The sequence below is a fragment of the Hesperophylax consimilis genome, chromosome 6 (genome assembly GCF_061612785.1).
Source record: "Hesperophylax consimilis isolate HC1 chromosome 6, BYU_Hcon_1.0, whole genome shotgun sequence".
Classification (NCBI taxonomy): Eukaryota; Metazoa; Arthropoda; class Insecta; order Trichoptera; family Limnephilidae; genus Hesperophylax; species Hesperophylax consimilis.
The window spans coordinates 5,331,428-5,356,836 of NC_142841.1; the positions used below are offsets into that span (position 1 = coordinate 5,331,428).

At 32.6% G+C, this 25,409-nt stretch overlaps 1 protein-coding gene across 1 annotated transcript in view; it reads right to left on the reverse strand.

Moving 5' to 3' along the window:
* Positions 1 to 24,868, reverse strand: part of LOC149422875 (aminopeptidase N-like) — a 51,656-nt gene extending 26,788 nt beyond the window's left edge. The window contains exons 1-6 of the mRNA XM_089632327.1: positions 24,629 to 24,868; positions 6,154 to 6,338; positions 3,809 to 3,996; positions 1,072 to 1,955; positions 831 to 986; positions 409 to 726 (exon numbers count right to left, since the gene is read on the reverse strand). Coding sequence (XP_089488453.1) covers positions 409 to 726; positions 831 to 986; positions 1,072 to 1,955; positions 3,809 to 3,996; positions 6,154 to 6,304 — 1,697 coding nt within the window. The 5' untranslated portion in view covers positions 6,305 to 6,338; positions 24,629 to 24,868. The remainder of the gene's footprint in view (positions 1 to 408; positions 727 to 830; positions 987 to 1,071; positions 1,956 to 3,808; positions 3,997 to 6,153; positions 6,339 to 24,628) is intronic.
* Positions 24,869 to 25,409: the final 541 nt, after the last annotated feature.

A 25,409-nucleotide genomic window follows, 5' to 3' on the forward strand; every position in this document is an offset into this window, starting at 1 on the left:
AAATAATGTCAGGTTATTCGTAACCCGTGAATGTTTGTCTTTCTTTAAAAAAGGATAAATTTCCGTGTAGTTTGCGGCTATCTTGATTGTTAAGAACTATTACCTAGTATAAGTACTATCTACCTAGGTAGGCAAATAAAACTAAATTGGAAAGAAATGCTCAAAATAATTAATAATATTGGATAGTTGTCGTTTAAATCCATTATTTTCCGTTTCCGGTAATCGTAATAATATTTTTTCTCATAGTAAAAGTTTAAACGAAATATTGCTTTTGGTAAATCTAAATAGTACCTAATTACTTATTTACCGTCCTACCCAATCGGGAATTCGGCAACATTTAAAGATATGAGGATCCCGAAAATGTTTTAGAATATGTATATATTTATGTAACAAATAATAATTACTTACCTAAAGGTCAACATTCCCCAATTTTCCATAGCTCCGGAGGCAAAATCTGGTATCCCTAACAGATCTATTTTAGGCAAGGCATACGTAACTCCAAAGTAATTCATGTAAAATTTGAAGATCTTCGGTCCAATTTCAGCCGCATATTGAGTTTGCTGCAAGAACTCTTTCCTTGCCCATATTTTGAAGGGTATTTCAACGTCATTGACAACAACGGGCTTGGCTTCCAAGGCTACTAGATCGGACACTGTGTACCCCACTAAATAAGACGACATCGGAATGGACTTCTCGAAATGACTCCACACCATTTCTTCTCCTTCTCTGGAAAATTGACAGTGTAAAATCAATTGAAATTAATAATTCAGTCTATAAATCTGCAACAAAACAAGAAAAAAATATTGCTTGTGACTCTAAAATCTACTTACATTGGTTCTTCTTCAACTAAAGGCATATTAGAAATAGCCGTCATATTCGCAGGCCTGGCTATGCTGATCTCAAACACAGCCTTAAAGTTGGGTTCATCGAAACACGGGAAAGCTTTTCTTGCAGAAGTCGGCTCAAATTGTGTCACCAGCAACGTTCTGAAAAAGTTTACAAAAACGTCTGAGGATCCTATTTTGTCTCCGTAAAAATAGTCATAATTTGCATCTGAAATCATTGTCTTACTCGTCTGTGTTGTTGTGTTTGAAATCGCTCCTGTAAAATCCGGTTAATGAATCATCTATCAATCCCTTAAACGAAATCTCTAGCGTATAATTGACATTTGGTTTCAAGTGAGACTCCAGAGTCAAAATTAGCCTATCAATGTTTGGTTTCATTTCTTTGCCAATTACTTTTATGTGTTTCTTTTTCATCGTTGACAAAATCTGGGTGCCATTAAAACGTTGTTTGATTTCTTCATTTTGAGTCACCTGAGAAATGTTGAGCTTTGGTATTTCTTGCTCTACGGTATTTGAAGATTCTTTTGTGGTGTTTTCTAATGAGTTTTCATCATCTGCTGCTATTTTAGGTTCTGCACCACTTTTAGAACTAGAACTAGCACTTGCATCGCTTTCACCAGCATCATCCCCATCAGCACTGATGCTGATGCCATCCGCAGTATTGGTACCAACAGCGCTATCAATTCCTATGACACCATTATCATTTGTCACAGCCATACCTACTTTGTTTGCTCCTTCAGTACTCGCTTCACCATTAGTTTCCAATTCATAATTATATTCGGCTTTTTCAGCATCCCTCCGAGTTCTGTTATCCAAAATCTGATTTCCATCTGTCATCCGAGAGGTAATAATCTGCTGCTCAGTCAGTGCCGTATTATTATAAATCTCTAAATCTTTCGCGTGTAAAGAGATGTGCTTGATGTTTGTTTTCTTGGTGTGTAAAGTTATTGCAACAGTCCCTTCGAATGTGAAGGAGGTGTAATCTGGTTTTATCTTCAGTCTGTAGTATGTTGGAATAATGTGTGGCAGCAGACGGATGTGATCATCGACATTTCTCACGTGGATTTTGCCAATGTTCCACAAATCGTCGTCTTCGACAACAGCTTTTTCCTGAAACATTCAATTTTAATTGAAATTATTTCAAAGTAATTCTGATTATGATTAATAAAACCATCCATGGTCTGATGACTTGGAAAAAGCTTTGGTTGTGCTTGCGCTGTCAAGATCGGCATAATTAGAGACGTTTGAGTTGTACCTGTACCACCTATCAGAATTATGTTGTTTGAATGGTTTAAGTTTTGATTAGAGACTATATTAGTTTCAGTACATTATTGAGAATCAAAACAGAGTAATGTAAAATCACGTGTTTTTGGTTTCAAAAGTTCAGCGCTTAAAAATATTCTAGATTTTTTAATTAAATATTGCAAGTAGGCCTTTATAATAACTTATCAAAGAAACGGTTTATGCCAAGAACAGAATAAACTATCAGGCCTATAAAAACTGCTTTAAAGTTCAAAATCTCCTACTTATGAACCCCGTCTCGGTTATAGTTTTGTTTTATAATGTGGCAAATTAAGTTATTTGTAAAATGATATTATAACATTAAAATACGCCAGAACTAAATAAATAAAATAAACCACGCTTTTTGGCGACGTTTTTTTCTTACATTAATCAAAACAGGCGGTTGGTGTTAAGGCGATGCAATAGGTCTTGTAATATTTTAAATTGAGCCGCTATCAATAAGAACCCTTAGGTAGATGGCGATAAGGTTTAAATTCCCGCTTAACACCTTCCGCCTGTTTTGATTTATGCAAGAAAAAAACATGGCCAAAAAGTGTCTTTTATTTTATTTTGTGGATGTTCAGGCATAAATATTTAAATTTTTTCCGATCATTTAATAAATAACTTAATTTTCCATATTATACAATCAAATCATAACCGAAAATGGGTTCGTAAGTAGGAGATTTTGAACTTTAAAGCAGTTTTCATAGGCCTTATACATTATTTTTTTCTGGGCTTATAAAAAGACTTATCTAAAAAATACTCGATCATTTTAAAGGCCAAGATGTATTCTACTCACAATATTTAATTAAAGCATCTGAAACATTTCTAGGCGACCACATTTTCAAATCAAAAACACATGATTTTGCATTACTACGTATGGCATCGCCTCAAGCGGGAACTTTAACTTTGTCGCCATCTACATAAGGAGTGTTATTCTACGCGGCCCGATTCCAAATGTTACACAGCAAATATTTTGAATTTATTGTTATCTAATAAATGACATTTGGTAATTTTTTCATTTTTATGGATGGATCCCTATATCGATACATTTTTTCAGGCGGGATTTTTCTGCTTCCGGGGAGGTTCTTATAGTGCCTATTTTAATCATTCTCAGAATGCTTAGAACATGCTACGACATCAGTCTTACATTGACCGCCGTATAGCGCACATTGAAATAACCAGATGCCCAGAAAAGTAAAGTTCGCTAAAGTAAGGCACAGTTTTGAAGAGCAGTCCATTGTGGGAGTTTTCTACGCAAGATGTTCGTTTTTAAAAGAAACGCCTAGCGCAACGACGCTATAATTGAGCGGTGTGGGTAAATTATATCACACTTTAAAAAGTAAATGGTGTAACAAAATATTACATTTTGGAAACAAGCCCCAACTTTTATTTACCCGATTTGGAACTTGCAGTTAAGTTTTGTACGCAGCCAGCAATTTGTGCGCCATTGTAAAAGGACTATGTAGTAATTAGTGAGCAGATTTTTCGACGAACGAATTGTGATTAAAATTCGAGATGCTGTATACCGTCAGATTCGTTTATTTACAAATTACTAAAAGGGTTTCTTCCCCTTTCCCTCGTTGGCTGGTCTATTCATTTCAATATCCATCGATTTCAGTCATTTTCCCGCGATCTGTTCATAGTTTTGGTCGAAATATAAATATTTGGTTTGAACTTACGGCATCTCCACGTGGTATGAAGAAATAGACCAAGACGCCCACGAGCAGGGCCAGCACGAATACGGACAGTACGATGAGCACGGCCGTTTTAACGGTGACGAACACCCCTCCCTTGCGCTGGTATGTAATGGTGCTGCCGCCCGTCTCTCCAGGCAGGAACTCCTGCCGGCTGCCGGTCAGGATCATGTCTGGAATCACATGAAAACGGTGGTATTCAATTTGAAAAATCGGAGGAATCGAATAAATCTTTAATTGTACGCAAGAATTGAAAGAGGTGTGGGATTGGGCGCGAAATTGAGTAATCTGAAATTATGTTGCCTGATGTACATATGCTGATGGTGTAGTGCTGATTTCTAAAATTATGGAAGATCTACAGTCTCTCGTGTCTAGGACGAATGAAGTATATATGACGAATAACTTATGAATGATTAATGTAAATAAGTCTATAGTCATTACATTCGACTGAGAGAATACGAAAACAATGTGCAATATAATTGTGAATGATGAATAATATAGTTTTTTTTAGATGTGGAGAAAATATACGTCATTTTTATAAACAAAAGTAGAAGTGGTAGGGACCTAGATACTGTTGACATAATTGTAAATTGTTATGAGGATATTTTGAAAATTGTTTACCGTTTTAAATTATGTATCAATAGATATTTTTACAAAGGTATTTCCCGCCTTTTTTAATAATCTATATTTCTCAATACTTTTTACATGGCACGGAGAAAAGTCTTGTTGGTTTACAAGCGTATCTCCGTAACTATATTGATAGTAGGTACTGACATATTTTATTAAGTATATTCTAGCATTGAACATGTTGTTATTTTAAAAACGTCTTACTAAAAATTATATGTTTTAAAATAAGTATTGTCTTCCTGGTAACATTTTCGAAGATTTAACAAGATTTCAAGGCTGCCAAAGAAAGGAGAACGGATACGGAATGTTACAATACAAAACATATTGACAACACTTTTGTACTGTTTTCAGGTACAAAACTATTGCACGCTGTACAGCATTCAGGGCTGAGCAAACACAGCTGTTTTGTGTAAAGATTTGTTCATTGACTCAGTAATTTATTTTCACGTTTTTTGGCAGTTCTGTTTCTTGGTGATTCATAAGACAATGTAATTTTTCCGTTTTTTTTGTCGAAGACAGTATTTTGTGATGCTTCGTCATCATTAGCCGTTCTCTTCACATCGTTCGATCTTTTGTAGCGCCAAACCGCAGACCAGTTCTATTTTTTCTCAAAGTTTTTGGCACCCTGGTAAAGTAAATTACACACCTTCCACAAGAATGAATTTAAACGTGAATAATAAACAATACGTGTTAGAGTAGTCCCAGAGAGAGGTCACAAAGTAATGTTACCTAATGTCCAAAACACAGATTCTTCTAAAGATTTAGTCCAAACTGCTTGTGGCACCTTCACAATTCAAGCCTCGCAACATACCCCAATCGGGGAGGCCATAGTCTCACTGGCTCCAGACAATGCGACTATGGCATCTTGTGCGGTATTTACATAAAACAAAGAAATAATACCCGTTGCATAGTAATAAATAACGTTGGTAGAACTTAGATGACGGTCAGTTAATTGATAGAAGAAGTATTCATTGCGCTCATGGGCACTAGATATATTTTTCAGATAATGTCGTAAGAACGGTCTCCGGTCGTTCCTTCAATGTTGCTTTTTCGAAGTTCTGATAAGGAAAGAGGATAAATGTGAATTATGGAGATCGATTACTAAGTTAATTTATTGTTGCAAAGCCTCGTGCAGACGTTCCAGTTTTAATTAATCAACTCTCTGTTAAATGAAACTTATAATCATAAAATTTTGATGGTTGATCTCGTTTTTAGTTCAAAAATTGTTCAAATTTTGTCGTTAAATAAAATTTGATCAACTAAAACGTCAGAACGCGGAATAAAGCAGTCATAATTAATCTTGTTGGTATAATGATGCATAAAACAAATTATAACTTTTTTTTTTTGGTTTTAGGCATTTCACCCTGAAAAGAGTGCTTTGTTTATAACTTTTTGCTACTTTTTTACCGTGACCGGTTTCAGCTTATTATAGCCATCTTCAGACTGGTATATTTTTTTCTTAAACTATAGATTATATTGATAACATTTGTACAATGATTTTATTATAATTATATGAATTTTAGTATATTCGTTGCTATTTATTTATCGATATTTTATTATTATTTTCGCTCGGAGGGTAATGTGGTAGAGAACAGCATTCATACGCTTTTATTGCATATTCACTATCATGCTGTCTCATTCATACTCGGTTGTCACTTTGATACATTTAGACATGCGTTCCCTTACATCCACACAGTTTTTACCTGAGTTTCGGCGGAAGATGCCGTTGTTCTTCTTCTTGGGCGTGGAAGTGAGCTCGATCTCCCGGAAATGGTTGCTGCACAGCGACAGCGAGGGGTGTTCCCTCCCTCGGACCGCGGGCCCGCACTCGCAGTGCTCTATATCACTCGGCATCTGTCTTCCGACCGCGATCCCATCATGCACTTCCCTGTAAACAGACAAGTGGTATCGGTATGTGAACATAAAGCATCTCCTATCCTTATCCTATATTCCTCTTCATCTCCTCCTCATTTAAATCAGTTTTAAGACAAGTAAAATAAAACTCCGGTTCCATGATAACTCAAAACAGTGACAATTCAACACACTTTTAAAATGTGATTCGTTATTAGAAACGATGAAAAAAAATAAAATTTTAACCTAACCTAACCTATCCTACTTAACTCAGTTAATAAAGTTTTTGTTTCATCACTTTCCATGACTTTATATAACTTTTTAAAGATATGATGAATTATCATCCTATCCTAAAACTTACACCTAAAACTCCACCCTGAGCAACTTTAGGATAAGAAACTTAATGGCTATAAAAAAAAGAAAGGAAAAAATTAAGTTACAAATTATGTATAATAAATCATAGTATTAAATGTCAGAAATTTCTGATTTTAATTTTAGTGGGCAGTAAATGAAAATATCAACGGAACTAAATTTATAATAGCTTCTAATAAATAAAAAAATAATAATTTCTAATAAACTTTCAGTAAAAGCATTTCACATATATGTTTAAAACAGTTATTAGTTTCCATTTGGTTTTATACACAATGTATCAGCAGGTACCCGAAGGATTTTAAGGCGAAGCTTAGTGCCAAATCACTATTTTGATTAATCTTTATAACGAATAGGTGTACATTATGAATACCAAAAATTATGCTTTAGATAAATTGGAGATTTTTCTATCGTTTCGCTTGAGTAGAATACAAATAAAAAATAAATTACTCAATAAAATATAAAAATGAAAACTAATAAAAATAAAATATTTTTTCAATAGAAATGTATGAACGCATAAAGGAAACAACTTTAAAAAATAATGTTTCTAGAGGGATCCCTACGGATTGACAGGACCTTACAATAAACATATTTTATGTAAAACTGTTTGAAAAATTTGTAAAACGTTTTTCAACTACAAAATTAGCTATAAGCATCAGATTTTATTTTTCTAGACGATTAATTAGTAACTTCCCGGAGGATCCCTTTGTAAACATTTAAGATTTAAGTAATACGTTCATCATAAATAATTAAAATAAACTCCACGGAAATATCGATTTTCCAGGCCTGCTAGGGAAAATTCGACCATAGATCAATCCATTACGCCGGAACGTGCGCTGAATATACTTTTTACACGAGTTCATCACTTATGTCATTAAAGTTCCCACTTTAATTTAGAAATTTGCTAGGGCAAATTCAACCGCAGATCTGTCCAATACACAGGGTCATGAAACGCATATATTTGTGCACGGCTGTTTCACTTACGTCGTTAAGATTCTGGGTTTATTTTAGGGTATTGTCTCATCTGATTTGAATTGAACAGCTAAATGACAAATACATTTTTACTCCAAATATGCTCAGGAATCGCTGGATACAATCCTCCGGGAACGAGCAGTTACTCCCTGTATTGCCTCGATATTAATTTTAGTTAATTTGAATCTATTAACAATATATAATTGATTCGTTATTTTTTTCTAAAAAAAATTTATTCATTCATTTTATTTAATTGTAGGTAGGTTGTAGGTACCGTAAATAAATACATAATTCTTTCATGCTGTCTCATGTTCTTAAAATAAATAAAAAATAGATTGTGTTACTTTTGCATTGTTCGCGTCACGAACAAAAATCATTTATCATAATATGTTCGGAATTTATAGATATTGTAAATAGGTAAATTTTTCCACGTCGTAGTAATTAGAATCAGTATACGCCTTTATTTAAATGGCTTAAGGCGATGCACTACGTAGTAATGCAAAATCATGTGTTTTTAGTTTGAAAATTTGGTCGCCTAGAAATGTTTCAGATGATTTAATTAAATACTGCGAGTAGAATACATCCTGGCCTTTAAATAATCTAGTACTTTTTAGATAAGTCTTTTTATAAGCCCAGAAAAAATTATGTATAAGGCCTATGAAAACTGCTTTAAAGTTCAAAATCTCCTACTTACTTAAAATTATCGAAAAACATTCGAATATTTGTGCCTCACAAATCATCCACAAAATAAAATAAAAGGCACTTTTTGGGCATGTTTTTTTCTTGCATAAATCAAAACAGATGGATGGTGTCAAGCGGGAATTTAAGCCTTATCGCCATCTACGTAAGGTGTGTTATTGATAGCGGCTCGATTCAAAATATTACGCGACGTAGTGCATCGCCTTAAAAGAATACATTGTTTTCTTGGTCAGCATGAGCTGATAAAACACAATCATTTTTACTGCCACGCCTTTCAAAACAATGAACTTCCATTATTCTTATTATATATTCCACACTAGAAAAGAGCATTAAATAATGATTATTACATATCATATAAAATATTGAACAATCTCTAAATAGTAAAAAATAAAGTAGCTATCCGCGTCTGTCTGTTTGTGCGAGTAGTTCGTCTAAATTACGCAACAGATTTTGATAGGGTTTTCGCTATCATTTAAGAATTACTCCCGGAAGGTTTATATATAATACATGCATATTACATTTATAGAAAGTAGAAAAAATTGATGTTTTGTAATCAAGTCGTAAAAAATATTTTTTTCGTGCGCTTACATTGCTAACGCTGGCTTAACCTTATGAGATACATCAAAATAATGTTCTACATAGTTGTATATATTAAAAAGGTCTACAATATTATATGTTTATCTCTTAAGAACAACCCCCAGTAACGCCAGATACACGTCAGCTAGTGACATTTAATCATTGAAGATAATATTAGCAACTCTCAGATGAAAAATCTGAAACAGAAAATGGTTCGGTCGCAACTAAAAATTGAACTCAGACTTTTCAGCCCGGGGTTTACTATACCATTGATCTAATCTGAAAATATGTATGCAGGAGGGTACGGTAGAATTAAAAACTGTAGACAGGAGGGTACGGTAGGAGTAAAAACTGTATACAGAGGGTACGGTAGAAGTAAAAACTGTATACAGGAGGCTACGGTAGAGGTAAAACCATAAATACTTTTTTCGAACAATGTTTATTTTCCCATACAAAAATATTTTTCCGAACATTTCAACTTTTTAACCTAAAAACTAACTACCTTAAAACATTGGAATCACCCCTTGAAGTTAGCTCACATTACCCCCGGACACCCTGTATATATAACTAACTTAAATACGAACTGAAAAAATAGCAATAAATGAAGAGAATGTTAGGTAGGTACCTAGCTACAAAACCTAATACGAAAATTGAATAAAGCAATGACACAAATACATACATCAGTAAGGACGGCTTGTTTCACAGAATTTGAACAATTCATCAAATTTCAAAGTTGTTTTTCTAGTTCTGTGAAGGTTCTATTATTTTATCATTACTGACCACTTGCTTCACAAAACCAAAATAGTAACAGAACTTGGATAGAAACTTCACAATTGAAATTTGATGAATTGTTCAAATTCTGTGAAACAACCCGTTTTAATAATATATATAAATATGTATTATTAGGACAATCAATACCTATATATATATATATATATATATATATATATATATATATATATATATATATTATATTGATCACTTATTGGCCATTTTATAACAATGTTACATTAAATGTTATGATTGAAATTTTTTCAATGAATTTTTATTAAGCCTTTTTTCTACTAATGTTTGTTTCAAAAGTTTCAGGAAATAAAAATAACTAACGCCCTGACATGCTAAATCTAAACAATAAATAATATGACAATGTCCACACCTGTAATATTTTTAATAGGTTGGGACGTCACATACGTGATGCTACATCGTCTGAATATTTATGTGCATAATATTAAAATCGTATGAAAATTTACGACAGAGCGAGATTTTAAGAGGCGAGTAATTATAATGCAACCACGACCAGTTAACAAAACTGGAATTAACAGGTAAAACTAATTCAAGGAAACTGTGTTCATATTGTTTTAATAATTTTTTCGGAACTTCGAAATAATATGAAGCAATTTTACATTAGTGACGTATTGGTATGAATATTCATGAAAATTAGTTCTTTTGATTCTTTTAGTAGCGTTTATATTTTCTTGTGAAATACTATAAATATCAGATTTTTTTACTTAACCCCACACGAGAGATCTTGAGGACAATAATTTGCCTTAGGACCTATGTCATCTTTGGGAATACTGTGTGGGGGGGTCTTTTTAAGAAAAGGTAAAAGGCAACATTTAAAGGCGTTACAAGAACCCCAACAAACAACATAACATGAAAGCATTGATTGAATATAATATACAGTTTTTAGTGTAATTTTGTCCAATATGTTTCTTAGATTCTTGAAAATGTAGGCAAGCCTTCTTATTTTGTTTGTCAATATAGTAATATGATTGTTCTATTTAAAAATTTTACCAATAATTAAACCCGGGTATTTGATGTATTCTACTCTTTCCAAAGATTGGCAGTTAAACTCCTGCACACAACAATGTATTTTTAATGAGCGGTCCAAAGATGGTTGATTTACAGAGGACAGTTTTGTTCATGTATAAGGTTGCAAGTTTTGATCAAGCCAATTTTTGATTGCCCTTAATCCTGCCACGCACTTAGTTTCATCCCATGACTAATGTATCAGCAGCAAACACCAAGACAGTTTCATCTGCAAATACAATTGAAGTACCAGAAAACGTCAGTTTACAGAGGTCGTTAATACATAATAAAAATAAAATTGGACCCAAAACACTACCCTGAGTAACACCATATACAATCGATTTATTTGAACTAATGTGATCATTAATTATTACGATCTAATGAACTTTTTTTCCATTTACATTCAGACCATTATAAAAGCTATTTGGCATAAACAAGGATGCTGTTTGAATAATGGTTATATTGAACAACGTACGTGGATAAAAATGCACGTTTTGCATTTCTTACATGGGGTGGGTAGGAATTTAGGGATAAGTGTATCCAGGAGTGACGGAGTGAGAGACCAGTTGGAGAGGTCAAATGGTCTCCCCGAACCAGCGTCTCCCGATCTGCACGCCACGCAGCTGGTGGGCAGGCGCATCCTGAAGGATCACCCGATGAACCTGGGCACCCCTGCTAAGTCACCACACCACTTGGGGTGACCTATGGCAGAGTTCCCGGGGCGGCCATACCCAAACCCGCCTCGAAACGTAAGAGTTCTTGAAACTAAGAATTTCTAGTTTTGATATTTTTTATGGATAGAATACCGATCAAGTCAAAAAATCATAATTATTTTTAAATTTTTGCTTAGATAACTACTTATTATAAAATCGCATGAGAAAAGGTTATTGTTAATTATTGAATGAGCGTAGCCAAGTCTTGTTTTAACTTGACCATTTGGCATTTCATCTGTTCGTAAATATGTTTGTATGTTCCGTCGCCACTTTTTTTTTAATTTGCTGCATCCACATGAGTATTAAAGCAAGTCTTCCTTTGACTAGGTGGCTAACTTTGACCATGGTTCAGTTTAGATTATTTTTAAAATTATCTATTCGAATTACAATTTTGTTTTCGAATGAATTCAAATCTTTGAAGCGGAAATTAGCGCATCTCCCAACATCCAATCAATCTGAAGCTCGGCAGATAGGCTCGTAGTCGATGCCAATGCATTATATCAACTTTTGGTGGCAATTCCGTACACACACACACACACACACGGACGTATAGATTCCTCTGAAATCGGATTACATAACAGCAGTTAATATATCAAATAAATGTCGGTCCCTTCGTCATTTGGCGTGGTTGGTAAAGCTGTCGACTCCAGTTCCTGGGTAGGAAGGTTCAATCCTGAGTTAAACTTTTTTTTATTTCGAAGAAAAAAACTCTTTTGCCTGAAGAAAGCTTGGGAAAAGAATTTCCTTTTCTTTGAACAAATTGAATAATTCCTTATTTGAAATAAAATAATATAATTCCTTATTTGAAATACAAATTGTATAATTCCTTATTGGAAATACATTTTTTTAACATAATATAGTAATTATAAGATTTAGAGTTAAGTAGACGCTCAGTTTTTTTTTAATTGTTCTGAAATGTCATTATTGTTAAGTAATTCTTTTATTTTTGGAATTAGTTTAAAAAGCTGGAGAAACTAAAATCTGGTAAAAATAAAGATATTTTAAAAGATAAGTCGCCAGTATAAATATGTTTTTTATGTATTTTTTTTTTTTGTTATAGATTCTTTGTTATAATTTCCACTATAAATATTAAAAACATTACAAAATAAACATTTACAACAAACAACTTTTAAAACAAAATGTTTGGAAGTTGTTACATAGTTAGGTAATGTTGAAGAAATACCAAACATTGAATTTATGAATGCTAGATTTATGTAATTCCGATAAATGTTTGTAGAAATTGTTGGCTTAGATTTTAGATGGAACTGAGCATTTTGCTTGATCTTTCCTTATCTTTCTGGAATATCTCCGACTACTTCCACCTCCGTATGCGTCATGTAAGGCACTATAATAATAGATATTTATTTAATTTGAATACATTTAAACACCATATATACTCATTATGGCAAGCAATCCATTGGTTACGAGGGAAGCAACATATATAATTGCCTCCCAGACGAAATTAAAAATGAAAAAAGTATAGGTACATTTAAAAAAAAATTGTTCAGTTTTATGCTCAATCAACAAAACAATGAAAGTGAATAATATCGGTGTGTAATATATATGTTATTTCTAGTTAAATAAGTGAAAATGTAATTTTCTTTTATCTAGAATAAAAAAAAAATAAAAAAAATTTCAGTTAGATGTCACGAAATAAAGTAGCTATCCGCGTTTGTCTGTTTATGCGCTTAGTTCTTCTTAGCAACGGATTTTGATAAAATTTTCACTATAATTTATAGAATTTCTTTCTAAAGGTTTATGTGTATAATTAATTAATGTTATATTTATAGAAAATAGAGAAATGTCGATGTTTGGTAATCAAAGATGCTTAGGCGCTTAGATTAAACCTTATGAGATACATCAACATAATGTACCACGGAATTGTATATCTTGAAAAGGCCAACAGAAAAGTCTACCATGGTATATGTCTATCTCCTAAGGATAACCCTCAGCAACACCGGGTACAAGTCAGCTAGTTATATTGAGATATATTATTATAGCCTTCTTGTTACTATATTCCGTGCAGTTGAACACATACTATTTCTGCGAAAGTATTGTCAACTTCATGCTATCTAGGTACAAGCGAGTACCTAAATGACTCAGTCCTGATATTGTTGTTGCAATTAAAAATAATATTCGGTCGAGTAATTCCAGTTAGTATGTTGAAGGTGAATAGGCTCAGTAAATCAGGGCTGCCTATAATTCCATTAACAAATTTAAAAATAAAAATCGGTGACAAGTCTTCAAGTACCTACTCATCTATATGAGAGTTTTAATAATTTGTGAGTGAGGGGACCAGATAGAAGAATTATATTCGACTTGACTTAAGAAGAATATAAGATCTTACAAACTAAAGAATAACATAACACTTTTAAAGTATCTGCCATAACGGAGAATGAATATTTTTTTGGTTCTGCATTGATGTGAGAAAGAAAATTAAATTTGGAATCGAAAATAGGAAAAAAAGATCACTAATTTCATTGACAACGTGAAAGATAAATTGTTAATTTTATATTGATACAGATACACCCTTTGCAGTAAATCGTAGACAACCCACGTGACAATTGAATCGAAACCGCACGTGTCACAAGTCACGACGATCTATGAAAAGCATCTCAATTTTTTCAACGAAATAAGTTTATTCACGTGCTGATTTTCGTGGCGTATGCTAAACGGTGTTGATCACATTTGCATACAAAACACATTAGGAACCTTGTGTGTTAAATACATTTACCAATAACACTTAGCGTGTGCCCAAAAGCGTCGCTTTGTTTTCAATGCTCTATGTTATTGAAGTAACTTCTTTCTTATTTATTTATGGGTGTGAAAGATAAAGAAGTCTATGGTGTGAATATTATTTGCAGATGAGATTATAACTGAAATGCATACAAATTCATAACACCAATCGCAGTAAAAGTCAAATCTTATTTTGATTATGGTTAACCACAGACCAAAGAAAGGCTATACATGAACTGAAGAATATTCCGAACAACTTGCGTCAATTTTAATGCATCAATTGTGTCAATTTTGATAGGAGTGACAATATTAAGATCAGGATCACTCGTACTGAATATCCTCGCACCTTTTGATCAAAGGATTTTTCCTATGTGGAGCTATACAAGGTCACGGGCGTAAGATGGCTATTTATAAGCGATCTCGTAGGTGGTGAAATGTCAGATTGCAGATCGCCTTCGCGATTTCCCCAAGGGCTGCCTTAATCTCATTGCTTATTTTTACGCACGTTATAGCTAGCGTGGGTGAACGATTTAGCCAGCTTTACGACTTCCAATGGTAAATTAATAAGCTCCTTGGCTTTAGGATCAGCATGTCTTCAAAACTTGGCGACAGTAAATAAAAATGTATAGGTATATGAAAATAATTTCTCTCAGGGCCTATTTCATCTTTGGGGATGCTGTGTGGAGGGGTCTTTTAAAGAAATAAAGTAGAGGAAGTTCAGGGAAAGAAGCAAGGTATGAGGAATGGGTGGGAATCTAGGGATCAGTTTGACCAGGAGTGACGAACAAATGATATTTCCCTCCCGTTGCGGCGATGGATCAAGAGAGACCAGTTAGAGGGGTCCTCAAACCAGCCTATCTTGATCCGGCACGCCACGCAGCAGGCGCATCATGAACACACCTCACCCGATATACCCTGGCACACCTGCTAAAACACCAAACGTAGCGAACCATTTGGGGTGACCTATGGCAGAGGTGTTGGTTATCCAGTAAATGGTTCCTGGGGCGGTGCTAAACAAACCCACCTCCCAAATTGTAAATATACATGCTAATTAAATTGTGTTATTTTTGGTTTAGGGTGAGTAGGTTTTGGAAAAAAATGTGTATCTTTAGTTTTTGTTGAAAATTGTCAATTTATGTGTAAGTGTAACAGAATACATAAATAATAATGATAACTATTATTTAGATCTATCAAAAAATTTATATATTAAGATGCAAAAGTCGGTCATTTTGAATACATGTAGGATAACGAAAGATTTTGTAAATATTTATGTTGAGGGATCAGTAGGATTTATAGGCCCTGTTAGAAGTTCTACCGAGCCGAACCCTCTGATATGAAAATATCTGGAGTCGGTGAATTATTTTCCCATTTGATCTCTGGTGAGTTGACGTGTTGTTCTTGTATTGTTTTGTATTTATTTTGCTTATATAATGCACTTACATAGTGTTGATTGACTAGATGATCATTTGTGGAAAAGTGAGTGGAAGGGTTTAGTTTTTCCTATGGGGAAGATTTAACCCGGACAGTAAAATCGGAAGTTAGAAAAAAAAATAAAAACAAAATCAAATACAGTTTAATGTAATATTACTTAAATGATCTTTGTTAGTGGATGGAGTGTTTTAGTGTAGTCTTGAAATTCCGCCTCCCAAAAATTGCCGCCCTTGGCAACTGCCTAGATTGCCTAGGCCTAAATACGGCATTGTGTTTGTGAATGAATGCCACTATCACACCACATTATGATTATTACGCTAACCTTTCGTTTATATCTTTTTTATGTTATTATTTCCTTTCGAGCCGAGATAAGTGTACTTTGTGAGAGATAGCTTTCAGGAATATCTTCGCATCGAAGATGATTTATGTTTGGTAATATCTTATTTCTATCATTTCGGGATGTATTTACGTGGGAGTATTTCGGGGTTTTATTTCCAACAGCAGTATTGATTGATTATTTTAGTTCATTCACATGAAAATATCGATTCAATATGTTTGCCTTATTTAAAAAAATATATAAAGATAAGATAGACGACGCTTAGTATTTTACTTTCTTGTGGAAGTGAAAAACATGACGTCGAAATCTTTCTGCGGGAAGTCTGAAATACCAAAAACTGCCCATCTCTTTCATTATTCATATTTTTTTTCAATTCGTTGGCCCAGCGCACACAATTCTCAAGTGCAGTTTTATATAAAAATTTGCAAGCCCTGACAAATATTTTCCAAATATTCATTTTTTGTTGTTTCATAATAAATATTTTTCGGGAGCGTTAGATCATATTTCTCACCATAATGCAAAATGAGCATAACTTTTATGAGACCGTGTCAGGCTGAGATGTATCTCCCAAAAAGACTCTTTGTTGTCCACAGACAATAATAATATTTCCTAAAATTACCCATAAGATGATTTAAATCTGACATAGATTTTTTTAAATTTAGGATTTTATTCTTAAACTGGCTGATAATAAAATTATTGAGTTTAAAAATTAGAGTCAAGTCGTGCGCAAATCATAAACAGTTTCGATAGTGTTTATACTTTAGCTCACTTTCCTTCTATTTACATTCGTCGGAGAGTTATCGTTTTAACTATAACAAATTACCTATTGAGGCTATAATCCCTGAATAGTTTTGTAGTATTCTGCCGATAGTTTCTTCTAAATATGTTTCATTTGTGTGATGAAAATCACCAACGACTTTGGAGAAATTGTTTTTTTTTATGTAACAAAGTTCGACTACTTTTGGTTTGAATATTCTGTAGAACTCCACTGCATATTTTTCTAGTAGTTCTGTGAACAGTAAGTCTCGCGTCCAAAAATATATGTTTAAAATATTATCTTTTTTAATAAATCCGAAGCAAAATCTCCTCTAAGATTTGTAAATATCTATCTACTTACAAACCTTATATTTTTGTGTAACTTTTTAAAAATTTTAAATAAAGAATTTTATAATTTGTCTAAAGAAACCTCATTATATCAATGGCAAATTGATTTCTCAATCTTTCTGCTGACAGGAGGGTACCATAATATTGATTATTCCGATTTGACAGCTCGCAGAAGGTTCCACGGTCACGCGAACTCTGGCGGGAGAAAAAGGCAATATCCAACTCGGTCACCATCTTCACACAGAAACGGAACGTAGCAACAAACAAATTTGCAGACAGGAGAATTAAGAAAAGACGTCGCTACGTTCAGTCAATTACTTAAAAAATATATTAATTACAGAGTTCTATTACGTCACTGAATAAAAAAATCCTAGAAATATGATCTTTAAAGATTGATTTCGGCAAATTACACTAGACATTTTCGCAACTTCAGACTCCTCGGTCCCTGACAGGCCAATAAAAATGATTGTCTGTTCAAGAACGAATTTCGATATTAGGTATTTGATGAGTTTTGTAAACTTTACTGTCAGACATTTAAAAAAAAATATGCACAAATCAATTTAAACATGTTTCAAATACCTATATGATCCAATATAGTCATGTATTTCTAAATAATGAAGTTGAAGTATAATATCTTAAAATTATTCGTAATCCGGTTAAAAATGGGATTGCAGACCCTTAATGAATTGACATGTTTTCTAATAAACTATTAGTAAAATACCAATGTATTGTCACGATGTCGGAACACGTGTTCAAAAAGTCCTAACATTTTCGGATTTTGTCATTATTATCAAGTCAAACACAGATGCATAAAGGCGTGTTCTGATATTATTGCAAATATACTAAAAGCTTATCAGCAAACGGCCTGCAATCCAGTTTTTAATCGGATTTTTAATAATTTGAAGAGATTCTTAATAAATTAGCAATACTCTCCTGGTGTATTTTAAAAATACGATCGTGTACTTTTTTTACATTAACTCCACACAGGAGTTCCTAGGAAAATAATTTCCCTCAAGGGCCACGCCATCTTTGGATATGCTGTGGAGAGTCTTTTTGAGGAGAGGAATGAGTGAACATGGGTCTGGAAGACAGAGAGAAGGGAGGAAACAGAGAGGCCTGAAAAACGTTCACCAGCCGAGCTGTTGCACTAAAGAACTAGTCGTAGAAACGATCTTTAAAAATCTAAGCTCCGACCACAAAACTTCATCGTTTCGAGTCTTTTTTCTTAATTAATCGGTTTCAAGCTTTCGAGTCATTTATTTATTTTGTATTAAAATACTCAGCATAGACTTCAGATTAGATTTTCTTAATTCAAACAACTTTTCAAGTGATTTTGTTATTAAATATTTTTTCTCACCGTATGAACCAGGCTTTATGATTGCTACATAAATTTTTAGAAATAGATTTTCATTTCGTACCCAGTGAAGTGATGAAGTACATATTGAACGAGACGGTTAATAATAATACAGTGCGCGTACATGGCTTACGTTCGCAGGCCATTATAAAAATAACGCTAATGCAAAGTTACATTCCTAAAGGTTATTAAATATAGGTAGGTACCTAACACTTGACGTAGTTATTTGTAACACTCGGTCCTTAGCTTTTTATTACGTTCTTATTTTACACAAATATATCCTCACCACTCAAATAATATTAATTAATAATGTAAAATAATCGGAAATGCATTAGACACGTTTGCTAAGAACGACTTATTGATGTTGTATTCAGTTATTGTGTTTATTAAAGTATGGTTAGGTTAGGATTTGGAACAATCGGTACTCGAAAATGCAAAATGAAAAATGCATTAGACATGTTTGCTAAGGACGACCTATTTATTTATTTACGCCATAATGGGCTTTCACAAAGATAGGTAACAATTAATACAGTTGTGTTAGGTACGTAGTTTACAATAAATAATGATTTATGATTAAATTAAGGTAAATTAATATTAATAGTGTAGATTATGGAAAGCAAAATATGTATAAAGAAACACAGAACTATAAAAATAAAAAGTGTATTCACTACGGAATTGTGAATTCATGTATCTCAGTAAAGTGATTAAAAAGGTTTTATAACTAATACGGAATCTTTAAACATGTTTACAATATTCCCAAATTTATTGACAAAATGATGTAGTCTATTTACAGGTGTATGAACTTCATAGTTAGTTTTAAAATTGTCACAGGAAAAGGTAGCACTTTGCCTCGTATTTCTGGTCGGTGAGTAAAATTTTATTTTGGCGAGTATTTCAGGGTTGTCAATGGAATTATTAATAATTTTATTTAATCGTACAAGGTCAGAGATGATCCCCCTATCTGACAGGGTTATTAAGATATTATTGATATTGTATTCAGTATTTTTCTTAGAAATAAACTAAATGGAAACACTACAGAGCTCATTTATAAAACTATAGTTGCTCAACATTTGGATTATTGCTCTACTATGTTATATTTGGCCAATGAAGGAAATTGAACAAACTAGATGTAATACAGAATAGAGCTATGAGATGTATACTGGAAAAGGGCAAATACGCAAGTATTAATCAAATGAGGGAGCAGCTAAATTGGATTCCAATCAAAAAGAGACTGTTATTTAATGTGTTAATTTTTGTGCATAAAGTCATGAACAACCAAATGCCAAAATATTTTGAAGAATGAAATTGTTTTAAATCGAGATGTTCTACGACACCAGAAATGTAAATAGAATTGGATTGCCAAATATGAAGAAATCAAAATCACAGAACTGCCTAATGTAGATACAAAGGACTAAAAATGTATGATGAAATGCCTGAAAGTCTGAAGAATGAATGTATTTAAAAAGAAATGTTATGTTTATTGCAAAAATATTTAAAGTTACAAAATGAAATATTATGTTTTTAATATTAGTTTATATTCAAATGTTGTATAAACTAACTCAATTAATAATAAAAATAAAATTTAAAAAATTGTGTTAATTAAATTATGGTTAGATTAGGTTAGGTTAGGATTAGGAGCAATCAGTACTCAGTTCTGCATTTTACACAAATACATTCACGTCACTCAAAGAATATTGATTAAATGTAAAAATATGAAAATGCATTAGACACGTTTGCTAAAAACGACTTATTAATATTGGGTTAATTAAAGTAATTAATTTTTTAGTTTGTCTTCGTGTAGGTAACGCTTTCGAATAGTATTCGGTACCAACATGAATTAGAATTAAGTAAAAACACAAGTCGCATTACATGTTTGTAAATGGTTCGGCGTTTTCAGCTATTCCAAACCCGCTGCGCTAAGGCGAAGTTTAATGCTAAATCACTATTTTGATTAATCTTTATAACGAATTGGTGTACATTATGAATACCAAAAATATGCTTTAGATAAATTAAAGGTTTTACCATCGTTTCGCTTGAGTAGAATACAAATAAATAAATCAATTACTCAATAAAAATATAAATATAAACTACTAAAAAAATAACTTTTAAAAACAATTTTAAAAAAATACTGTATTATAGCTAAGATTATCTGTGACAGTTTCAGTTGATTAACTTTTTTGCTTTCTTATAAAATTATTTACAAAATAAATAAAAACCAGTGCTTGAAATCGACCGTTTCTAGACTCCGTTTGTCAAGCGATTTTAATGCCCATTACCTACAATAGGTAAACCAAGAATATACATATTTTTGGCTTTTAGCTTCCTCAACGCGTGCTGGCGGTTAAACTCGGGTTAAAGGACGGGTTGTTTAACAGAATTAGAACAATATATTAAATTTTAAAATAAATGTAAAGTTCTGCAAAAGTTCCATTGAGGATGTGTTGTTATTTCATCGTCAATTGTTTTACAGTACTTGGACTAAGCAGCGTTATTAGTTACTACCGGAAGGGATTATATGATGACAATTATTAAAAAGATTGAATTAATTCATTCATTCACATAATATTAAACCATTATTTTTAAATCCCATTGGAAAGTTTATATGGAAGATTTGAATTTTAATCGTCCCATTGTATAATTTATCACATACCAGCTGACGAGTACCCGGCTTTGCTTAAAGACTTCTCTCGATTTATATATATATATATATATATATTTTTTTTTTATAGTGAATACCTCACAAGAGTCCCAACTGCTCCCGTCTGGAGCCAGTGAGACTATGGCATCCCCAATTGGGGGATGTTGTGAGGCTGAAGGTAAGTGGGGAAGGGAAAGAGGAAGGTGGGGAAGTACCTGGCTATTCAGATCTAGTCACTAAACACGGCTAAAGCCATTTGGAGCAACGTTTCAATTCTGAATGGTGGTCTTACACCAGGGCGATACTGGTAGTATCTTCCACTCTGGAACGTGCCGAAAATATACTATATATTATTTTAATTAATTTTAATTAATTAATTGTGAAATAACACAAATTAATCACATAAAATTTATTTGCGCACGCCGGGTTCGAACCCGCGACCTTCGGAATGGCAGTCCAATGCGTTACCACTGGACTATGCCGGCCGTCGTTATATAAATATAATATGCATGTATTAAATACACACATCTTCCGGAAGAAATTTTCTAAATGCTAGTGAAAACCTTATCAATATCCGTTGCGTGGTTGAGAAGAAATAAGCGCACAAACAGACAGACGCGGATAGCGACTTTATTTTAGTATAATAGAGATTGAGAAGAGATACTTTTATTAATAATAACTATAAAATTAAATATGGTGTAATTAAATGCACAATAAACGATTCGACGTACCCAAAGGCTAAATCTAGGCTCTTATAATATTCTTTAACATAAAAATAAAATCAATTAGCAAACGTTACAATATCAAAAATGCGTCAACACCTCAGCACATGTTATCCTAGTGAGGTGTTCACGAAACATTAAAATAATATGCAGGATGTGCGGGGGTAAAGTGCGCTAACTTCGGAGGGTGATTCTTCATGATTTTACTCAAAAAATCATTTTTAAGTAAAAAATATAAAAAAAATTTTTTTCGAAATTCGAATATTTTAAAGTAATTTTAAGGCAAAAACATATAATAGTTTGAATGAGAAAAGAAATATTCTTCTGTGGATTTTTTTTAACACGGTTTTTTTTACATTTTTTGTATGGGAAAAGAAATATTATTCTGTGGATTTATTTAACACATATTATCCATTTTTCAATGATATAACTCAATGCATAAAACCATCTATGAAACAAATGACAACACTACAAAATAGAGCTCCGAGAATTATACTCAAGTATTCTAAAGTCAATGAAATATTGAAGAAGATAAAAATATTTTCATTTAAACAAATTATATACTTTATTTTTAATTTACAAAATAGTTAATGGCCATACATCAATTGAATTACTAAAAAAAATAAAACCTGCAGCACAAACACACATGAGACGTGAAAAAGAAATCAAGTAAGACTCTCCCATAGAAAAAAAAACCATAGTCAAAGTCGTCGAGTAAGAAGCAATGTAGATATATGGCCAATTAAAATTAAAACTAAATTGAATTAGAAGAAAATATGAACAAATTTTAATGAAAATTTGTATTGATTGTATTAGGACCAGTGGTGGCTCGTGATTTTTGAGCATGACAAAGTGGCATCTTTGAAAAATTTTATACTGTTTCTGATGTTTACGCCAAAACGATTTTTTTTTTTCGAAAATTCGGTTTTTTGTGTAAAGATTTTCAGGAAATTTCAGTATGGCCGTACGCCGCACGGATTTCCTGAAAATCGTCATACAAAAAATTGATTTGTTGAAAAACAAAATAGATAATATGTTCAGCTACGAAAAAATCAATAATGCAATTTTTGTAATATTAGCACTCTAGTACACCCAAAGTGACGAGCCGCCACTGATTAGGACATGGTAACTATGTATCTGTTTAAAAAATTTAGATATAGTCCGATTCTCACGTTTTTATGAACACTATTTGTTGGCAAAATGCAGAAAAAATAGTTTTTGGAAGTTGAATTAATTCAGCCATTTATTATGAGAATCAGTAAACTTGATATTTTCAGGTTACGTCGAATTGATTTTTATGCATTTAATTACACCATATTTTATTTTTATAATTATTATCAATATAATACATGCACATTATATTTATAGTAGAGAAAAGTCGAGTAACGCCGGGTACCCGTCATCTTGTAGTCAATATATCACAAATTTGCTACATTCGTTATTATTTATTAGATAATAATCCACCGCGATCTTCTTTAAAAGTTATCGTCACAAAATAATGTAAATTATTTGTGGTTTCTTTACCGCGTAACAAACAAACTGACAAAGGCGCGACTATCAGATTTATTTATTAAAATAATGCACATTTCTTATCGGATTCATTTATTTTTAAAATTACAATCTTATCAGATTCTGAATTGACAATGCGAATGTTGTTATTTCTGCATTTGAAGCTAATATAAAAAATATTCTAACTGAAACCTTCAAACGGAGAGGACAATAATTATAATAACATGTCATCATTTTTAAATTACACACCTAACCTCGTCAGATAGTCATCGAAGACATTATTAACACTGCGAGTTTGTGGGTTTTGCATTTTTGCATTACGATGACAACAATATTCATGTAACGTTTGCAACAAATATGAGTTAGGTATAATATTCGATCTAAATGATAATTAACCCGCTCTCAAACAGTGCCAATTTGAATGAAGTGAATTAAAAGATTTTTAACATCTGTATTGGAAATACTTATTTTTTTCATTGGATTGCTTAGATCATTTATCGATTCTGTTTTGAAAACATACGAAGGCTAGTTTCATAGTATGCATATATTTTTACATTAACTCCACACAGTAGGCTCTGAAAAAATAATCCTTTGATTTAAAGGGCCTTTTTGAGGAGAGGAAGGAGTGAACGTGTGTCTTGAATAGAACCGTGTTGTCGGAGGGAGTGAATCCAGATAGCCGAGCTGAAACTCATGAATGAGCCCGTTCTCATGCGAAAAAATGATGGGCGCGCGTTTTGCATATTTCCCAACTATGCATTGGTGTCAAAGGGATAAATTCCGCTAGTTCCTCATAGCAACTTCCACTGATATTCCGGTAGAACAAGGACAATATTCTAACATTACGTGTGCGCTTTAAAGATTGCAATCAGTTTGTTAAAATAAGTAGGGTATTCTATCAAACGGACCGTTTTTTTATATAATTAACGCCCTTAGTAATAACATGATTTACGAATTTGTTTAACTTTTTAATACCATGTCTTTCTGGGACGCCACCGACTTCTTAAATGATTTCTTCTTATCTTGCACTATCTTCTATCGCCCTCTTCATATATTCTCCTAGCCCTCCATTCTTATATCTCCTTGTGCATCATATATCCTTCATAAGTTTAACATTTATACAAAAAATATAAACAAAGATATTTGATGAACTGCCGATAGCAGTTATGGTGTTAGGTGTAAACCAGCCTGTGTTATATGGATATGTTTCAATATTTTTGCTTTTGCATAAAATTCATTCATCACAGTAGTTTAATTAAACCATTTGCCGAAGATATCAATAAGTAGCTATGAATGTATTTATTTGTACAATCATAGCAAATGATTCTTATTAAAAAGTGTATAGATGAAAATCTTACCTTTTTTTATAAAATGTTCACTTTATTTATGTAACAACTTATTAAAATTATTTTTAAATATTCAAAAACAACAATTCAAAGCAATCTACAAAAATTTTCAAAAATAATTTAAATTTGGAATGATTGAACTTTTTCAAATGTTTTAAAAACTTTTTGGTGTAAATATAATATATGTTTTGCACCAACTGCGCGACCGCTTCAGACTCGTGCTAAATGAACTGTAATCAACGGCTCGATTTGTTTTTGCCTCTGGCCTGGAAATACGTTTGCGCTGAAAAAATCGACATGTGGCTGGAAACGGTCGGTAATATCCGCGGAGCAAAAACACACCAAAGGTAAAAACGAACGAAGAGCGTTTTTTAATCTCGCGATTTTGTTGTTTAAAAATTTACTCAAAAAACATGACGGTTCCAAAATTTTATTAATGAATATTATTGTCACTGATGTTAAATTAAGGTTGCAAGCTGTTTAAATTATCTAATACAAGTGTTGGTGAAACGGGGTAAAACTGAAACTGATCAAAATAGTAAATTTATTAAATTATACTAGCGCGTAGCTGTGACTTCTGTGCAGATAGAGAAACAATAGCGCGTGTTTTATGTTCAACAGATGGCGCTGTTTTTAAAAACAAACATGTTTTTATCTGTCACATTTTTAATGTGTATGGCTGGTTCCAGTTTGAAATATAGATTTTTTTATTTTTTTTTTATTTTTTTTTATTATTCTTTATTTTGGCATTCACCCATTAGGGGTGATCTTAGCCATTTACAATTAACATTTT